The sequence below is a fragment of the Cygnus olor genome, chromosome 7, assembly GCF_009769625.2.
Source record: "Cygnus olor isolate bCygOlo1 chromosome 7, bCygOlo1.pri.v2, whole genome shotgun sequence".
Lineage (NCBI taxonomy): Eukaryota > Metazoa > Chordata > Aves > Anseriformes > Anatidae > Cygnus > Cygnus olor.
The window spans coordinates 5,410,548-5,430,056 of record NC_049175.1 but is presented as its reverse complement, the minus strand read 5'-3'; the positions used below and the strand labels follow the sequence as shown (position 1 = coordinate 5,430,056).

The window sequence follows — 19,509 nt, the reverse complement described above, 5'->3', positions numbered from 1 at the left end:
ATTCACTCAAGTTCTCTGGGAAATTTTCCTTCACAAACTGAAAATAAATTCAGAACTCGGTATACTTCTTAAAACGTTCTTAGGAAAACAACAAAATACTGTGAAGTTCTGGAAAAGCCAGAAGATTTGTTTTAGAAGGAGACAATGTGTCTCACTCCCAGTCACACCACGAAAAAGATTAATGCACAAGATAAACTAAATTTAAAAATACTACTGAAATACGAAAAGGGTGTCAGAGAGACTCAGGACACAAATAGGAACAACAATATCAAGTGACTCTCAACACTGTCAAAAGTTTAGATTTTCTATCTTGAACCTCCTCTCCTCCTAACTGAAGGTGTTATCCTCAGGACAACATCTCTCTATGAAAGCACTGGAAGCACTACTAATAGATACTGATAAACCATCAAAAAAGCAACAGAGGGCAGTATTGCCACGGCTGGAAAAAGGTATTTTGCCAGCACTATGCTCAACATATTTTCAGTTGAACGGAAAAGATTTTGTAGCAGATTTACAACTCTTATTTCCCACTGAAGTAAAGCAGTACCACACGAAAGCAACTTAGGCGAGTATACACAACTGCCACAATGAAAGCAGGATCCACCTTGAAAGAATTTTCATTCGATATGTTTTACTGAGGATTTCAATTCATTTTCTTTGACATACCAAGAATAGAAGAGGTACTGCAAGAAGTTTCAGCAACTCCATCTACTACTGCTACTATCACATCTGCAACCTGTTCACCAGCTTTCCTTCTCTTCTACTCTTGAGATTTTTGTGCTGTATGCTACAGTATTCTGAATAGCATTCTTAGCATGAAAGACAGAATTGGATTTCAGTCTTTTGTACTTGCAATAGAAGGCAGAAGTTATGATCTACTGGAACACATTACCGTAAGATCTCCTGTCCCTCATGATATATTGAAATGTGAGAGATGCATATAATTTTACATATAAAAATAATAGCATGTTGCCATGTTAATATATAATAAAATATATCATTATAATGTTTCAGAATCTTGGAGGTCTCTTCCAACCTAAATGATTCTGTGATAATATAAAAATATGATATATTTACAATACAGTACAGTGGCCTTCATTTCTTTGAGAAGTAATTTTGCCTGAAGGAAATCAACTAATCTCATAATTTTACATTAAGACCCCACCTCTATAAAATCCCCGCCCCCCCCCCCCTTTTTTTTTTTTCAATACTGTTATCATACCTAAAAACATCCACAATGTCAAAATATTTACTGTCTCCCACCATAATTACTTTTACCCTCAGTGGATAACTTGAAACTTAAGGAAAAAAAAACAAAAAAACTAACCTGCAGCAGTGAGATAGCTATGAAGACACCTGCAACAATGTAGATATTTCGGGGCAACCAAGCTTCCAGAGCAAGAATACAGCCTTTTATGAAAATCTGATCATCCCATTGACTCTTGCTCTGCAAGAGAAGAACTCAAGAACATCACTTTTCTGCTCAAGTTTATTATAACAACTCTCAGTCACATGAAGTGATATAGTAAAATTATGATTGGTCATTTACACAGTAATATTTTTAACCAGATTCCAGAAATACATGAAATACAGAAATACATATGCCCAAATTAACTCAAGGAATGTCAGGACATTCATATTAGTAACTTCCTGAAAATCCTACTATTAGAATACTTTAGAATTCATAGAGAACACAATTCAAAATTAGGATATTAGAACTAATACCTGAGACATTTGAAATGCAGGTCTTACCCCTTTTTGAAGCAGACTTTTTCTTTTTTTCCACCTTCCCACAGTACAAAACAAAATCTCTACCACACTCTACTTGTAGCAGGATGTAGCACAGCTGATAAGCTCCCAGAATTTTGAACTGACTTATATATTAGCAATTCCATAGTTTTCATTATTTTGTCCATGCAGACACAGAACAGCAAAACAGCAAGACTCCAGCACCTTACCTTCTTTCTGACATCATAGCCACACTGTGTATTCACAACTTTTTGCTGCAAAACAGATTAAAAATATATCAGTTGAATTATACTTTCCTCTGTTCACATGAAGTCTTCCTGTCTTATAAATTCACAAAAGAATCAGAACTGTCAAAACCAGCCATTTTAAAAAGCATTTTAGTAAAAAAAATAAATAAAAAAACGCCACCACCAACAACAACAAAAAAAAGCATTAGCAGAACACACCAGGGAAGTATAACAGCAAAGTATATTTTAGCAGAAAACATCCTCCACTAAAAATCCCAGCTTCTCCTGTTGCTTGGCTTTCATCCAGCAACGACTATTCAACACAAAGCATTAACAACTATACTGACAGCCTTCAGATAAGACATCTGCATTTCCAAGATCAAATTCATTTTATCTATTTCACATAACACCTAAACATTGAGATAAGAATAAAGGTATTACACTGATTTATTTACACCTGCAGTGGAGGAATGTGTCTTACAACTCCTTCATTTCACAGTGCTATCCTGATCAGTCAATACAAGTAACAGATAGCTGCAAGCTACTTGACCTCCCTTACGGCTGATAAATCAAAGTCTCACATAACCCAGCTCCAAGATAAAACTACTGAAGATGACAAAATGTTCCTGTTGTAAATTTCAAACAGAAACACAACAAACACCTTCCAGATCCCAACCACACGCAACCTAACAACAGCATTAAGCTCATAAGATGCAAACACATTCCTTTTAAGACATTTTTGTTTTTCCTTTGTATTAGAGTTATGAAAACCTATTTACTACACAATTATAGAATATTTCATATTATGCATAGTGAGTTATATTAAAATGCTAGCAGTAGAATCTCAGATTAAAAAGATTTGAAGACACCTACATCTCCTTAAATACAGCACCAACAACAGAAAAACTGCAGTGAAATAGCACTGCTCTGAATTACAATAAAAAATTACTGGGGAATCTGAACTTGGAACATTTTCCAAACAAAATCTTCCCTTGGATGATTTCCAAGGAAATCAAAAGCCTTAGCATAACCTACCAATAGTTACTTGCTGAACAAGGATTGCTGGATCAACCTTCTGAGCTACAAATGCTACAAAGCATTTTTCATCCATTACATCCATACAAAGCATTTTGCATCCATTAGCACATACCTCCCTACTTTTGCTTCTACTGCAAGGGTCAGGTTCCCAGAGTTTAATAAGCCGATCCAACAAATGAGTACCTGAATCTTGCCAAAACGAAAGAATTGACTCAGACACCTTAAACTGAGTTTGTGCATCAGCACTTTACTAGTTGCTGATAACTGAAGTCATCAGCAAATGGAGTTACTCCTACTTGTCTGGCAAAGGGGTGCTGTACAGTAATTCTAACCTGGGCAAGTGTATTGCTTAGACCATAGATAACATGCTTAAGAATTCAAGGCATTGGGAATAAAACAGTATCAACAGCCAATGATTGCAGATTTAAGCCATACAAAAATAGCTTCTGAATTCCTGGTGGCAGACAATACATTTTCAGTTGTGTAATGGGTTGGCACATTTAGACTCTAAAAATGATGGAAAAGAAACAAAGGAATTTGGCTACCAAGATAGTAATTTGTGATCGTTTAAAAGACCCCTTAAAGTCCTAGGCATCACACTATATTCAGGAAGCGCTTCCTTTCATAACTATTCAACAACAGCAATACAAAGCTGTTGTATATACAAATAAATACAAATACAAAGCCAGGAAAACAACTTACAGCAGGATCAGGTATACAACAGGAAAAAGGAACACCACACTTCTCACGACTTTTGCTTTCACTGCTGCAATTAAAGTATATGTTGAAGTCCCAGTCATCTGGACCTTGGGCACCACAGCAGTGGTTCTGCAACAGATAAACAAATGCTTAACACTTGGGGACATTTTATAGACAATTTATCCACTGAACAGCTCTCTGGAATGATATTTGGTCATCATCACCCCTTTCTTAAGGCTCCAAGGAATCAATAGCAACACCAGAGTAAAAAAAAAAATGAATAATCGATACTGTGGCTCTATGAAATCAAAGAAATGCATTTGGCATAATGCTCTTGGAAATACATGTCAACGCAACGAGAAATTATCATAAAAATTGTCACTTTAAATGTAATTACCCAATGCAAATCTGTGTACATCCATAAACAGTGCAACAAAATAGGTTACACGGATGCCTTGTTCCTCACTACTTCCACATCAACCAAAACTGAAAGTTATAGAAAAGTTTCTCTAAATATGTGATTTGACCCTTAAATCTTCATAAATCAACAAATTTTCTCCTTGTTTACTCTGAAAGAGATCAAAATATTCATGAATACTTGCTTTCTTTTAAATTAGAAGATTTTCATGCCCAAATTAACCGATACATTGTTAGTTCAAAGGTTGGTCAGCTCTAGAATTGTTTCACACAAGTTTCTTAACCTAAAGAGTGTAATGTAATTACCATAATTACAGGTTAGGGAATCCAAATATTTAAAAGAATGTTTAATTCCTGAAACTGATGAAAGTTAGTTTCTCATTAAGTTATGCTTTGCAGTTTACCAGCCCGGTTACTTAAGGGTGTAAATCTTTCGCCATAATGTATACTTAATATGCTATATCAAACATTTTCCCGGTACCTCATGAAATTCCCTCCTCTCTTAGGACATCACTAGTATCTCTAACATCTCTTCTCTGCCCACTGCTCATTGTCACACAAGTTGTATTGACCTTTCTGTGAAACTGTCAAAACTTGAGTGAGTCAGTAAACGGATTCAGAAGTTACCAAGTGGTGACAGACACAGACGTGAACAGAGCAGAACTATGTGCACCTACTTTTCAAAGGAAATATGACAAAAAGGAGCTGAACAGAATAGTCAGAATTGAAAAAACGATGTTAGGTCACATGTGTTTATAGTGAAGATAAAGAATGGGTTAATTTTTATCTTTCTACTCCCTACTCCCTCACTCATCTCCACCACTAAAAGGCCACACAACCACTAAACATGCTGATCTACTTTAGTAAGATAGAGGCTATGAGGACACTTACAGGCCTGAAAGTAAGGTTATTAGCCAGAGTAAGGAGCAGCCTACAGAAAGCTATCTGGGTCCCAACACACAACCCATGAAACTCCCTAGAAAATGGATTTCAGTGAGGCACTTAAATATACTGGTGCACTTTATCATTGAGCCCTTGCAAAGCTACACTTACTAATCAGTGTTGCATACCTTTTCCTCAGTACTTTCAGGTACAAATCAATGACAGGCTGATTCAGAGATTCTGATCTTTGTTTTTTCAGGTTTCTTCGACCATTAACAAGGCTAGTATACTCCGTTTAGAAAGTTCAGCCTTTTAGTTTCATTGAAAAGTACTTAACTGGAGTTCAAATGTAAATCAGCTTAGCACATTTCCCTGGGAGACTGCAATGAAACTAACCAGAAAAACAGAAAGAGTAACAACAGCATAGACAAAATTGAGACAGTTACTGGTGTTAAAAGTGGCCAGGATCATCTCTGGTGTCCTTGGCCATAAAGCAAATAGCACTGAAAGCCATCCAGGCAGCTTAGTAAGAGGATAGTTTCATGTACAATATTAACGCACACAAGAGTGAATTAACAGGATAAATAAAGCTGCTGGCAATATACAACAGTTCAAACTGACATCCAGTCTAAAAACAGGGTTTGCTATCAAACCAAGCTGTGAGCACATATTTAAACATGATCTTCTATAAAAAAAGAAAAAAGACACAAACAACCTTTTTTAAAGGGGAAAATATATATAAAAATCCATCTTTTTACCTCTTTATGAAGTACTCACATATGTCTTCTGTTTCTCTTCATATATATAGATACAAATAAATAAATAAATAAAATCAGAAGAGTTGCCCTCACTGGTTGTTTCTTGAGGAAGACTGCAAAAAGAAGCTAACTGACTGAAAGCCACCAGGCCCTTACCAGCACAGGCCTTGCTATCTCCTGGTATACATCATTGTCTTTTAGTAACTGTGTATTTTAGGACCACAAGGGCATAAAACTGTTTCTATCTTCCTTGACTGCATGTACTAGCTTCTCCCAGTTAACAAAAATCCTCTTTTGCTTCAAGCTGAGGTGCTTCTCAGAAAACAAAAGACTCTCTTACTGTATCCCTGTACAAGACTGCAGTGCCTCCTAAAACAAGAGTGCAGACAATCTAGTCAATAGTTCCATTGCACAACTTTTGCAGGATGAGCAGTTTTTGTTGCTCAGTTTTTACTTCACCTGGTGCAACACTGATCAGAACAGGGGAACAAAAGTCAAGGTCAAAAGGCAGGTGGATGCTTGGTAAGTTCCCACACATGCACTTAGAAGGGCACTGCATCTCAGCAGTCTTGCCTCTCTGATGCTTTCAATACAGAAACAGCAAAACTGCATTTCTGTCACATGGCACTACTATCTACAGGGTTTTATAAATCTGTAGAAACTACCTGCAGTGCTGTAGAACACAAAGAGGAAAACTGCCATATCTACATATTCTCTTAGAACACACAGGAAAAGTGACAGGATATGAACTTACTATTTTCTGTAGCGAATCAATGAGGTTCTGGAGGTCAATATCATCTCGGTAGGACTTAATGTTATTCTCAAAGAACTCCTTGACTCTGTCCCTCACCCAGTCCTGGAACAAGACAGCCAGAACTGCCACTGCCAGCTCCAACAGAAATATAAACACAATTGTTCCACAAAACTGTGGAAAGAAAAAAAGTCACAAATTAGAGAATAACTCTTTTGAATACATCCCCATTCCAACTCCACTGCTTCTTGGACAGTTCCCATTTTTATATATTTTTTTCCAGCTTAACTGTTTCTAAATCTAAAGCAGGAAAACCTCAATACAAAAACAAATGCTTAAGAGATTTCACAGTAGTCACTCAAGTTCCCAAGTTTTGTCCACTAAATATTTAGAAGAGATTAAGCTTTTAAGGGATTTTGTTCTCCCCAAGCCACAATATGATCTCCTTTCAGTAACTCCCAGCTATGTTCCAGCACGTCATATTTTGTGATACTATATATCCAATGTTAAATTCTGAAATACATACTATAAAAGCATCACTGCAATAGCTGGATGAGGAAAGCAAGACACATCTTCCAGGAGCAGGGAGGAAATAATTAGGTTTAAACCTACACTGCTTTTAATACTGTTCTTTAATACTGTTCATTCATCACAGATGCTTGTCAGGGCAGTAAATTCACCACATATGTTGTCACAAACTAAATGCTGTAAATTAATTTTCATCTGTCCCCCAGGTTCTTCACCCATCATTTCCTACTTTCACATACGTAATAATTCCCTCCTATAACAGTGATACTTACAAACTTCAGAAGGCAGATGTTTTCTCTCAGTGCTCCTACACAACCAGCAAATCCCAAAGTAAACATCACTATTCCCACCACTAAGACAAGCACCACTGGGTCCAGACCATGAAGACCAGTCACTTTTGTTAGATCAGACAATACACCCTGAAAGAGAAAAACAGGATAACAGAAAGATGACCACTATATACATTTTTCATTTAACATTCCTTCTGAATTGCCACAATTTTTACATGATTCCAAATGAACTGGTTCCAAATCCTTGAGCTTCCAAACAGTAACCCACTCAGACAAGTTTGGTCACAGAAGCATTATTGATAATACCAGTTTTCTTCACACCAGCAAAGGAAGTATTAACGCAAAGTGAAAGCTATTAATTCTTTTAATAAGCAAATCCAATACAGTATAAACTTTTCAGATTACATTCTCCTAGGTCTATCTGCCAAACAACCTTCCACAAGATGGTGCCAAAAGCTCAGTACTATCACTGAGTATTCACCTAATTTCAAGGCAAAAGGACCAATGATTTATATTGACTTGAAATGCCTCAATCAGGAGAGGACCAAAGTCATTAAAAAAAAAAATCTTTCCAATCCTGATGTTAAGGTGGCAGAAAGGGAGAGAGAACGCTAACCACAAAGGAGGATATGGATGATGTAAGGGAGAGAAACAGGATTTTGATTTAGTTTTTAAGTGAAACAGATTTTTTCTTCTCACCATTTTAGTTATTACTGAGTAGTCTTTCAAGGGCTTCTCCAAAGCCTTCCCCCCAAAAAAGCAGAAGTATAGTTTAAGCATTCCTTTCTTACCACAAATAAAATCCTCACAACAACAGAAGTTATCCTCTTCCAACAGGACACTTGCAATATACTTAATTTAACAGCAATGTTTTATTTTTTCTTCACTATCTGGAAATGCCTCTTATCTGTATAGCAACCTTACCTATTAAGCCTGTCCACCCAGATCTTGGGACAGAATTTCTGGGTCTATGTAAGTGTAATGCTAATACAACAAAGCAGTCATCTTTTCAAAATTATTTTAAGTTATATACCAGCTACTGTTATAATCCCATCAAGTACATATAACACAAGACTTCACAAACACTTTACAATTACGTATTTACCTAACAAAAATACTGTATTGGAAATAAAGCATTAAAAGAAAATGGAGAAAAACTTCATCAGCTGATGAAAAGACACTGGTTAGCAGTACTCTAGTGATACGCACGAGTTTGTTTTCTTTCATAGTGTGGTTTATAACAGATCTTATTAGAGCTGTTAATTTAGTGATAGCAAGACAATAGGGACCTGGTGTTTGTGCTTTGCTTTGCTTTTTGTTCGTTTTTAAATTAAAACTGACTGAAGAGACAAAAAAGTAATTAAACAGTAGAGTTCAGGAATGCCTTGCCACTGGCTGGTGACTGAGTTGAAATATCCTATTAAGAATTGGTCATGGTTTATAGATTTCCCAGTATTCAAAAAGTCCTGGGAAGCAAAGGCATTTCTAGTCAGTGTCATCAGTGGCATTGTCATCCTTACAAACTGAGACCTCAAAGCTAGCTATCACACTTGGTCTAGTGGGTAAATCGGAGTGCCACCTAATCAAACCCTGACCTCAAAAACCCTTGTCTCAGACACTGCCAACAGGGAAGATGCCAAGATGAATTCAGTATCTTTGTACAAGCAATAAGCTATGAAACTAGTCACATGAACATGAATAGGAAGCTGAAAATTTCACAGCTGTTTCCAGCTATCTCCTTCCCACACCCAAACTCAAGCTTTTCTCAGACAATCTCACTTGTTCAAGCAACATCTTTTGTAGGAAAACTTCCTCTGATCAAAGGATGTTATGAAGAAAAGTAGGCAGGAACTGGGCTCTATTATTCACCCTCAGATGTTGGTTCACAAGTCCTCATATTCACATTTGATGTTTACAACGTTCTCTTTTCAAAAGAGCGCAGGGGGCGTGCTAACAAAAGATGTTAAGTAAAAAATCCTGAAGGAAGGAAGGAAGTCAACAAGAAAATTAATTCAAGGATTTTTAATTCAAGGATTTTCCAAAGACAAAATTTTTCAAAAGTTCAAAGACAATATCTTATCTCACTCATGTCTCTAAGGATGGTTCTGCCTGTGCCATCTGACTTTCCCTTCTCTCCCCACCAACAATCAGGATTTCAAGATATCACTGATATTAAGACAGGCCAAAGAACTGAACTTGTGGAATTATTTATTTTCAAGGAAAAAGTAAATTCTTTCAATAAGCAGGTAGTTCAGCCTCCCCTTCTCCCCTGACCACAAGGCTGTTATTCCTACCTTGATTTACTTGAAATAAGACATCGGAAGTAGAGCTGAATTGCCTTTTTTCCAAAGAAATTCCAGGGCTGAATTTTGTATATTAAACAATAACACATCAATTTTCATTAGAAGTGACATCTGGTACTAGTGCAACAAGCGAGAGGTTGCAAAAATTGGTACTTATAAAGCCCTTTGCAGAACAGACCACCCTTCCCAATAACATCTAGATTTCTTACAGGTTCTTTTCTCATGCAGTGCTCATTCTAAATGTGTGCAACTCAACAGGGGCAGGAAACTAAGGCATACAGAAATAAAGCCCACTTGCTGAGGTCAGTATCAAGAAAATCAAAAAATAAAACAGTCTTTAAGTCTTCTCAGTCATTTTTAACAGTGAATTAGGAGTTCAATTGTACATGCTTTGTTTTCCATTTCTTTTCATGTTTGTAAGTGCTATATACCTCCATCTCAATTGAAATACATCAGAGGGCAAATATTGATTGCCTTGAAAAAACTTTAATACAGCCCACTAAAAGATGCCAAAACAGTTAGTCTTGAGGTACATTAGTACAGAAGTTATGAAACATCCAACAAGGACAGTTGATTTTTCTTACGCTTACATTAGTTGGACATTGATTGTCACCATAACACTGTCACTGACTTGCAACACAAGCTATGAGCATACCTTTAAATAGTTTACATGTGTACAGATGCACAGAGATCAGCAGACGAAAGAATAAGTAACCTATAATCATAGAATAAGTTGCGTTAGGCTCCACTGTAGCAGGTGGGTCTTTTCCAAAAGTGGACGTGGTATTTCAGTTGCAGTCCCCAGAGTAACAAGTGCTGTTGGAAGTCTCCTCCCTCGGTCACTGTCCACATCAGTGCTAATACAGCCCAGCATGCAGATGGCCTCCTTTGATACGAAGGCAGGCTGCTGACTGATACTCAACTTAATGAGCATCAACTTAATGAGCAGCCCAAGGTTTCCTCCTCACAGAACTGCCTTCCAGGCAGTGAGCCCCCACCCAGCCTATACTAATGCATGAGATTACTCCACCCCAGGCATGCGATTTAAAAAAAAATGAAAGTGAAAAAATAAACTTTCACAAAGTTTCCATCAACTCATTTTTCCAGGCTCTCAAAGTCCCTCTAAGCAACAGCCCTGCTTTCCAGCAGACTGCTCCCTTTCCCTTTGTTATCAGTCATGAATTTGCTGGAATGAAGTCAGGCTGACTCATCTCCAGTTCCCCATATATTCCTTTGTGTCCTTCTTGAAATGGTTTTATTGAAAAAAACTTTCAGACATGATGGCTGTGTTATTTTGATTTTATTAGCAGTTTATTGCAGTGACACTCATTTCCTCTTAATGATTTTTGCAATACTTCTTGGACACGGTATGAACGTTGATCCAGTTTTTATTGTGTAGACCTAATTTTGTGCAGCAACTTTTACATGACTGTTTGGAATAGCAAAGCACATGTAAAGATCATAAGAATAGGCCAATTAGATCAAAAAACTTAAGAGACTGTATTAGACTCATCAGCAAACAGATAATGCAAATCAGGGTGGGTAACTTGTTTTTCTTAAGTTACTTTCAACACTTGACACGAAACACCATTCTTCTTTTGATATATTATCAGCTCAGAGATATACACAGGACTTACATCCAGAAAAAAAGAACACAAATTAATCTGAATGGTAGTCATACTGGAAAAGATGACAAAAGAATGAACAAAGCAGTTAAAGGGACCCAATGTACTTCATGCTGCACTAAGAGACAGGATGTTTAAAATTCTCCCACCACCTTTAGTTTATCTTTGGGTTTACCACTGCAGCACAGCGTCTGGAATGTTTTTCTTCTACTTCCCATCTATTGTTCACTGAGACTTATCTGCAAACACACAGATCCACACAGGCACATACAAAGACTATGACTTTGTGGCACTAATATGAGTGTCCACAATGAAAACTGGCATGAAAAATAACATACCGATTTCATGAGCCATTCAGAAGTTTAAAACCACAGGAAAAGCTTTCAAGCACTTATTTACAAAACAGAACAGACAACAGAAACAGTTCAGGCAAAATTTAAGAAAAAACAGGAAAAGTCAACAATTTTACTGAAAGTAAAAGCATTACTAATGTTAGCGTACCATAAAGGACATTTGGCAAATGGAGCTAGTCACTTCCAATCCCAGATATCATATGCGCTTCTCCACAGAAGAGTTTGTACAGAGGAGATTGTAGGAACATGAGAATACAAACTGAAGACAAGTTTGACACCTTCTGTAAAACGCCTTCCATAAAGGATTGGAAACAAAATCCCTTTATAACAGAATAGGACGTAAACGCATTTGTGCATGGAGTTAGTCTGCTTATTATGTATCAGTGATATAGCTGTGAGGATGTGTGCATACATGCTGGGAGAGAGGAGGAGAATAAATGCCTCGGCATTAAAATCATCATAAAACTTGAACTTCCAAAAAGTGGGGAAATCCCAGAACCTCACTATATGTGGACAGTTTCTCTATACAAGCGCTGTAAGGCAATGTTACACTACATTGGTAATGGAAGCGTACCTACTCAGCAGCACAACTCAGTGAGGGCATCTGCCCTCTTCTGTTAATTAAAATGCAGATTAAGTCTTCCAGTCATTGTCACTTTTTCCCTACTGCATGCAGTTACAAAGCCATGCTTTTACATTCGTAACAATGGGGTGATCCATTCACTTCCGTGCCTACACTGCCTCTTCTCTTGTGAGATTAGAGTTCAGTAGGTACATGCCTGCAGACTTCCTCTGACTGAGGAAGTTCTTCAGCTGAAAGAAACCTTACCAAAATAAGCGTTACTTGGCTGGACTGTGTTCCCCAATTTTGTTCCTCTACATGGTCATACAATCACTTCTGCAACTCCACAGGGAGTAAAGTAAAAGATAACAGATGGACTTAAGATGGAAATACTTCAGAAATATGATCCCAGAGATGCGTTCTAATTTTTTATATAAATAAAACTTTTACATTCCTTTCAAACACTATTCATTTCGAATAAAAGGAGGTGGGGAGATAAGCGTACTTTAGAAAACATGTTTTCAAGAGAGAACTATTCCATAAAGACTATTCATAAAGATTATTCATAAAGATTAAAATCTTTAGTTCTCTTCAACTCTACTCTTACAAGTCTACAAAGAGGTCTAAACATTCAGGACACAGCTTAATACCCAATCATGGGCAAAAATGAAACTCCAACTAACTTCAGTTTAGATCATCTGAACATGGTCCTGAGCTCTGATGCTACATTTAGTTCTCGTTGCTTCATATTTACCCTTACCTTTTCACTCCATGCCCAAAGTCCAGCTGCAAGGAACGCCACACCAGCTAGCTAAAGCAAAAAAAAAAAAAAAAGAACATTAGATCTAATCAGTGAGAAAACATTCTCAAACTTAGCCAGTAGCACTGTTGCTCAAGTAGAATAAATATTGTCTGCAATCCCAGATAATAGTAATGGGACATTCTTCCACATGAGTCGCTCTTAGAAAGAAAACCTAGAATGCTTTTCTTCTATAAAATTCCTGCATTGTACGAACTACTTTTTGACAGTATTTTAATTTGATTATTCATGATTATTTGAGAGGGATACATTAGATTCCAAAATATTTAACGCACTTTGAGGTCATTCTGTATTTAGCCATGTTATAGTACCACTCCCAGACAGTAGGCATGCTTAACTTTTCATAACTTCGGTGTCAAGACTCAGATTAGACTCTTCCCTAATTACATACAATTTCTCATCTTTTTGCCTTGTTTGAGCCCTTTTGAATTAAACTGAAGCAATGGTCAATTCACTTACTTTCAATAAGCAGCAAATCTAATGCATAATACACAAACTCCACACCAATTCACACACTTGCATAATAAATACTTCAGAATTATATTCATCCAAATTAAATGAGAACCTTGTCCTAATCTTGTATTCCATTTCTCCATTCTCAGGCAGTTTGTTTTTAATATCCAATTTCAGTAATCAAGCTAAAATGACCTCTACACACTGAGGGCCATCATCACCCTCCACCCAATCTATTACTTAAAATGGCATTCTGGCTTGAAACACCCATGTATCAAGTCCACTGTAACCATATGAACAACTGAGGTTACTCCCCCCCGCCCCCCACACACACCAACCAAGCCTACATGAGCATGACAAGTAAATCCCTTTACAACATCCTGAAAAGGGGATCCTTTCTGCTAGGAAAGGCAGTACCTCCCATGAACTGAATGTGCATTATAAGCAGTTTCCTGTAGCACAAGCAAGAAGCAAAAAATGGGACCCTCCTCCCCTCACACAACAAAACATGTGTAGGTTTGAAGTGCTGCTGGGTTCACTGTCTGCTGCCTCTAAACTGCATTCGGGGTAAATGAAGCTTCTCTGAGCGCTCCATCAGGAGGTGGGGAAAAAGAAAGCCAGGAGGGCTACACGTGTCATCATCCATGCCATTCTGTAAAAATTACTCAAATGATGAGACAACTCTGTCTGTACATGCAGTAAGCCATATGGTGGCGCTTAAGCACACAGATGAACAAACCAAACCCACAACTAATAGGCAGGAAGAGTTACAACTAGGCAAAGCAGTGCTAAGTAAGTTACATTTCCAGATGTTGCTTCGTAAGTGTCCTCTTCAGACCGGCTGTCTTTCATAATAATTACCCTCCTAAATAAACTGGAATGGATTCTTATCAAGTACATTTTCACTAGCATGCTTCATTCTCATTTCAATACAAACATTGCTCTCTTTTCTTTTTATAGAGTGTTCAGTTTCACAAAACACTATTTTTGCAGAATTATTTCTGTGAGCACCCATGCAAACTAGCTGCAAGTGAAACTGAGTTTATCAGCAGAAATATAAGCTTGGTCTCACAGAATTAACACGGGTAAATCTAAAACTCAATCCAACTAAGATATAAGCGATTCAGAATTCTCACCGGAAGCAGCCAAAGTACAAAAAGTTCCTTTAGCAAAGAACAGTCAAGTATGACATTTTTGCTGAAGGAACAAAGACACCAGCTTCCATATTTATAGGTGAGATTACTTACTTGCAAATAGGTTGTCTTTGTAAAACAGTGGTTATTTACCCAAGTGAGATTTCTTTGCTTTAAGTACCATGTGCAAGGTACTTAAAGTATCTCACTGAAAACTGTTGTAAGAGATCATGGCAACAAAAAAGTTAGCGCAATCAAGTATACTCAATATGGAACTCTACAGAGAATTAGCCCAAGGAAGACATCCTCTCTGCTACTCTTGCACAAGGAGGCATTCAAGTGACTGCTGTGGGGCAGACCAGGGAACGGATCCAGCTTGAACTGAAAGAAGAGTTTTAACCTTCATCAGCTCACTGAGCTGGCCACATGAATGGGAGATCAGGCAGCTGAGAAGTAGCAATGCTAACTTAAAGTGTTCCCGGGGGAGAGTGAGCAAGCCAGCTAGTTCAAAAGAGAAGCATGTAGAAGTTTGCCTTTCACTAGGATCTGAATAACTTTTAAGCAAGAAAAATGACTAGACTACCCAACTCACTTGTGTCGTTGAGTTACTTATGAGATATGATGCATAAAAGGTTGGATAGAAACATACACAAAGCAACTTGACTGTACCCCTTTTAACAGGAAACTAAACTAGCAGCCAGCATTTGATCATTTCCTGCTTTAGAACTGAAAAATCCACAGCATGAACACACCGCATTGAGCTTTAAGCTCTGCTCACAACAGGTAGAATACTGACGCCAGATCCCGGGCACCAGACAGACAACCACTTAGCTTAAACGCTACCTGTTCCCAAGCACCCTTTGAATTCCTTCAACTATGCTATGAGGATCACCTACAAACAGAGAACTTAGCATCTGGTTTGTTTCTCCTATCGAGGTTGTATCTGAACACAGCTCCAGCAGTAGGACCCTTGCACACAAACTGTGTCAGCCTGTTTCAAGGTCCAATTAGAAGTTATGGGAATGTATTCCCATTGAATTCAGTTTCAGCACACACAAAACGTTACTCTTAAGAAAAACACTTTCTCCAGCCCCTGGCAAATAGTATTTGACATCGTAGCTCCACCCACACCGGACTGATCTGCAGCCTACAGCCCTTCCTTCCTTCCTATCCTTGTCTCTTTCCAGACTTTTCCTCTTGGGGTCAGGAAACCACCTGATGGTGGATTCTTTCCTCTTCCTGGCACAACCCTGCTGTTTTAGGTGTTCCTGAAATACAACATAAACTGCAAAAGCCAAGAAAGCCTGATAGTAGCTTAGTTGTTCTCTTACTTTTCAAAAATAAGCTTAAACTCTGGAAAATAATTTCAAGAGATTTTTTTTTGCCCATCATCTTCACGTTCAGTGCAAGGCCACTACAAGTCTCCTATAGTAGGAGTGAAAACCTTTTCCCCCCCACCCAAAACCCCTAAGAACCAGAAACAAAGCTACAGAGAATTAGAAGATAAAATCAAGATGACAGCAACTGAAACCTATTTCACTCTCCCCCCTCAATTCATTAGAGGGACAATGAGTTTACACTAGCCTAAAAAGGCTTCAGAAGACAAAACCACATATAATCCTTCACTCAAATAGCCACATCCTGGCCAAAGTGTAATCCTTGGGCTGCCCCAAAGAGACTTCAGCTGCAGACAGAAAAGCAACTAAGGCACTTCCTTTTACTCCAGAGACCTTCTAAAGCAAAAGCCAAAGGCTCAGAGCAGCACTGCACAAGGCAGGGCCCCACCCGCCCCGCTGACTCCTCTGAGCTCCCACAGCACAACTCAGGCTCGCCTTGCAGAATGACTCAGCACAGCAAGGTGCCAGAACCAGGCCCTTCCTCTTTTACAGCGCTGCAATCTTTTAATTTCATTACCCCAAATGAAGCTACTTGGGGGGGAAGAAGGGGGGCGCCAAAAGCAGCTTTGAAGCTCAGCAGGAGGTCTGGCCTTGCTGCATGCAATAGGGTGGTTTGACCAAAACTTCTGAGCATCCACTGCAGGGCTATCCTAATGGTTGCAATCCTGCCTCAACACTACTCAAAGGAGTGTATTTGGAGAAGTTGGATCTTATTAGCATGCTTAAAAGACAAGAAAACAAAGGAACTGCACATTAAACTCATGTCCAAGACCAAGCCTCCCTATGACCTCCACTCCCTTTCTTAGAAGGGAAACCAAAGCACAAAGCATAGAGAAATGATTCTGGAAGCCAGTCAGACACAACTCGAGACCAGCAGAACTAAGGCTCTACTCTCAAGTTGTCCATATGGAAGAAAAACACACACTTTCAAATACAGATTTCTACAGGATGACAAAGCTGTGACCTTGCCATTATTACAATACTGTAACAGAATCATATTTGCCCCCTTTAAGTTTGGTGTTTTTCTACTCTCATCTACATGAAATGAATTTGAAACATGACAAACCGAAGAAAAACAATCACCCACTGAAAAGCCTACGTATTCTGTAAACTAAGACACCATATATTTTAAAGTTCACCAAGTTCACTTTTATTTTGAGCTACAACAGGGAAGGCAGAGGTACTGCATCTTTAGCAAGCACAACAGAAAAACAAATGCAATTTATCTATATTTACATGCAGATTATCTGGTTCATGAATAAACTGTTACGAGTTGAGACACTGGTGAGCTAGCATCATACCTCTGATAACAACTTAAATGGACAAAAAGGCTGTCCATGTGGCCGAGGTGTCATCTCTCACGCCCATTAGAGTGGCCACCCTCATTCTGGGAAAAAAAAACTCACATGGAACTGACAGGATTTAAAAATAACGTGGCCAAAAAGCTGAATTTGGGATCAATTTCCAAATCCAACTCCAGTTTGTAGTAACAAACCATCTGCCAGAGGAAAAGCTGGACCACCTCTTTCAGCCCCAGCCTGAGGCACTAGATTCAGCAGGGCTCCTGGGCCCAGCTGCGCACCTGATCCAGTGCAGCTGTGCTGCAACCACAGCATGCAACTTTAACAGCCCACCTGATGGAGCATTCACATCTTTCATTCCAGCAAGCAGATTTGAGCAGTTTACCCATGAGTGCCCATGTACCTGTCCTGCAAATCAAAAAATCTTGATCAAGAATAGCACTGCCTCCTTAAATGCTGGTTTTAATGTACAGTTACATTTCCCTTCTGATTTTTTTCTTTTAGCCCACTCAGGTCTTTTAAGGCACACAGAAGCTTATTTACTTTGTTCTACACAGCACTGATTTGTCCAATTAAATACATTGTTAAACTAGTCATCTCAACCAGCTTGATGTCATAGACTCTTGAACTACTGCATCAGCTCAGATTCATGCACTTGCTTATAAGAGTGTCTACGCTCCCACTCAATGTTTTTACATAGCCTGTTCTACAACTACAGCTGCCACACTTGCTGCACTTACCAAAAGAGTTGTAGTTACACAATTTACCAGGTCAGCCTGACGATAACTTTTCAGCAGAAGCTTTAGACCATTCATTGAGCAAGCTACCAAGACTACTAATACCTGCAGAAAAACAATTCTTCCAGAAAAAAAAAAAATCAATGGAAACCCACAAACTGTATTTCAAGTTCTCAACTTTTGTGCATCTCTTAAAAAGATTCTCTATGGAAAAGAAAAATCCTTGGAATTTTATCATTAATTTTAAGAGAATACAATCAATATTCGAAAACTTGAGAACTTCTTAGGAAATGAAAAAATGAATTCCTGCAAAAAAGCAGAGACAAATGACTGATAGCATTCCCAATAAAGACAAAATAATTTTAGCTCTTCAAAGACTGTTTACCCAAACATTACTTCATTATTTATTTGCTAGAAAGGAAGAGGTCTAGCACAATCTTAATACATTCAGGGACAACAAAAACTAATCTGTCCATTTCTCACATCTCTCACACTATCTGTATAAGAGCATCCATTCAGTAACGAAGTGGTTTCTCTGAAAATCAGAACTTCAAAGAACACAGCCAAATACTATTTCTCATACAGCATTCTGCTACAGATACATGGGAGTTGTACTATATAAAAACAGTAAAATAAGGACAGAGCTGGTGGCATGAGGACTTAAGTTATGACACCTGAAGCTATCATAAAAATACTCAAATGATATGGGAAAAAATATTGCTTATGTTCAAACATTTGCTCTATGGCAATACTGTGGACAAGTAACACCACACACCTCTTTTCTGCCCTGTTAGCCACACAAGCCCCTAAGGGCTTAATGCTCCAGTATCACGTTAAAACAGTGCACTAGTAAGCAAGTTATGACAGTAGCAGAGTTCTGTGGTTTCCAACAGCATCCAGACATTTCAGTCTCAGAATTAACCTATCCCTCTAACATTTTTATTAGGCTGACTAAAGACAGCAGAAAATTCATGAGTAAGAAGCTCACAAGATTCCTGGCTTTCCTCTTTGAGCAGTGATCCCCTATGCTAAGGATCTTGCTTTGAACAGAAGACTGAGTCAGATGATCTCCAGAAGATCCATTCAAACTAGACTTTTCTATGATTCTAAATTAATTCAGAGTTTTGCCCATCACATATGCGTCTTTCAAAAAGGCTCATTCTTTTTATACTACCAAAGCAGCCAAAAATGCACAAAAACGCTAATCCAGTTTACCAGAACTTTGTGGGTTAATCAAGCAAACCACCGAGTCATTATTGACAAGTATGAACAAGATTCTGTTGTCTGTAGCTTACATTCAGACTTTTTCCTCTGAAGTTAATACAGACAGATTTAGTAGTAACTATCTAGATCTTTAATTTTAGGGTCTAGGAAGATGCGGTGGTTTGATGAACAGTGACAAAAAAATCAGAATTTATATAGTCTGCTCTAGCACAAGTACTGACCTCAGACAAGTCAGGATGAAAAGAATCAATTTTTACTCAAT

At 38.1% G+C, this 19,509-nt stretch overlaps 1 protein-coding gene across 6 annotated transcripts in view; it reads right to left on the bottom strand.

Moving 5' to 3' along the window:
* The window catches only part of TSPAN14 (tetraspanin 14), a 40,049-nt gene that overhangs the window by 4,390 nt on the left and 16,150 nt on the right, over nt 1–19,509 (bottom strand). For all 6 annotated transcript variants that reach the window (XM_040563026.1, XM_040563023.1, XM_040563025.1 and 3 more), the window contains 6 exons: nt 12,943–12,993; nt 7,322–7,468; nt 6,525–6,695; nt 3,717–3,842; nt 1,959–2,003; nt 1,328–1,447 (listed from right to left, as the gene is read on the bottom strand). In XM_040563026.1, the coding sequence (XP_040418960.1) occupies nt 1,328–1,447; nt 1,959–2,003; nt 3,717–3,842; nt 6,525–6,695; nt 7,322–7,468; nt 12,943–12,993 (660 nt within the window). The remainder of the gene's footprint in view (nt 1–1,327; nt 1,448–1,958; nt 2,004–3,716; nt 3,843–6,524; nt 6,696–7,321; nt 7,469–12,942; nt 12,994–19,509) is intronic.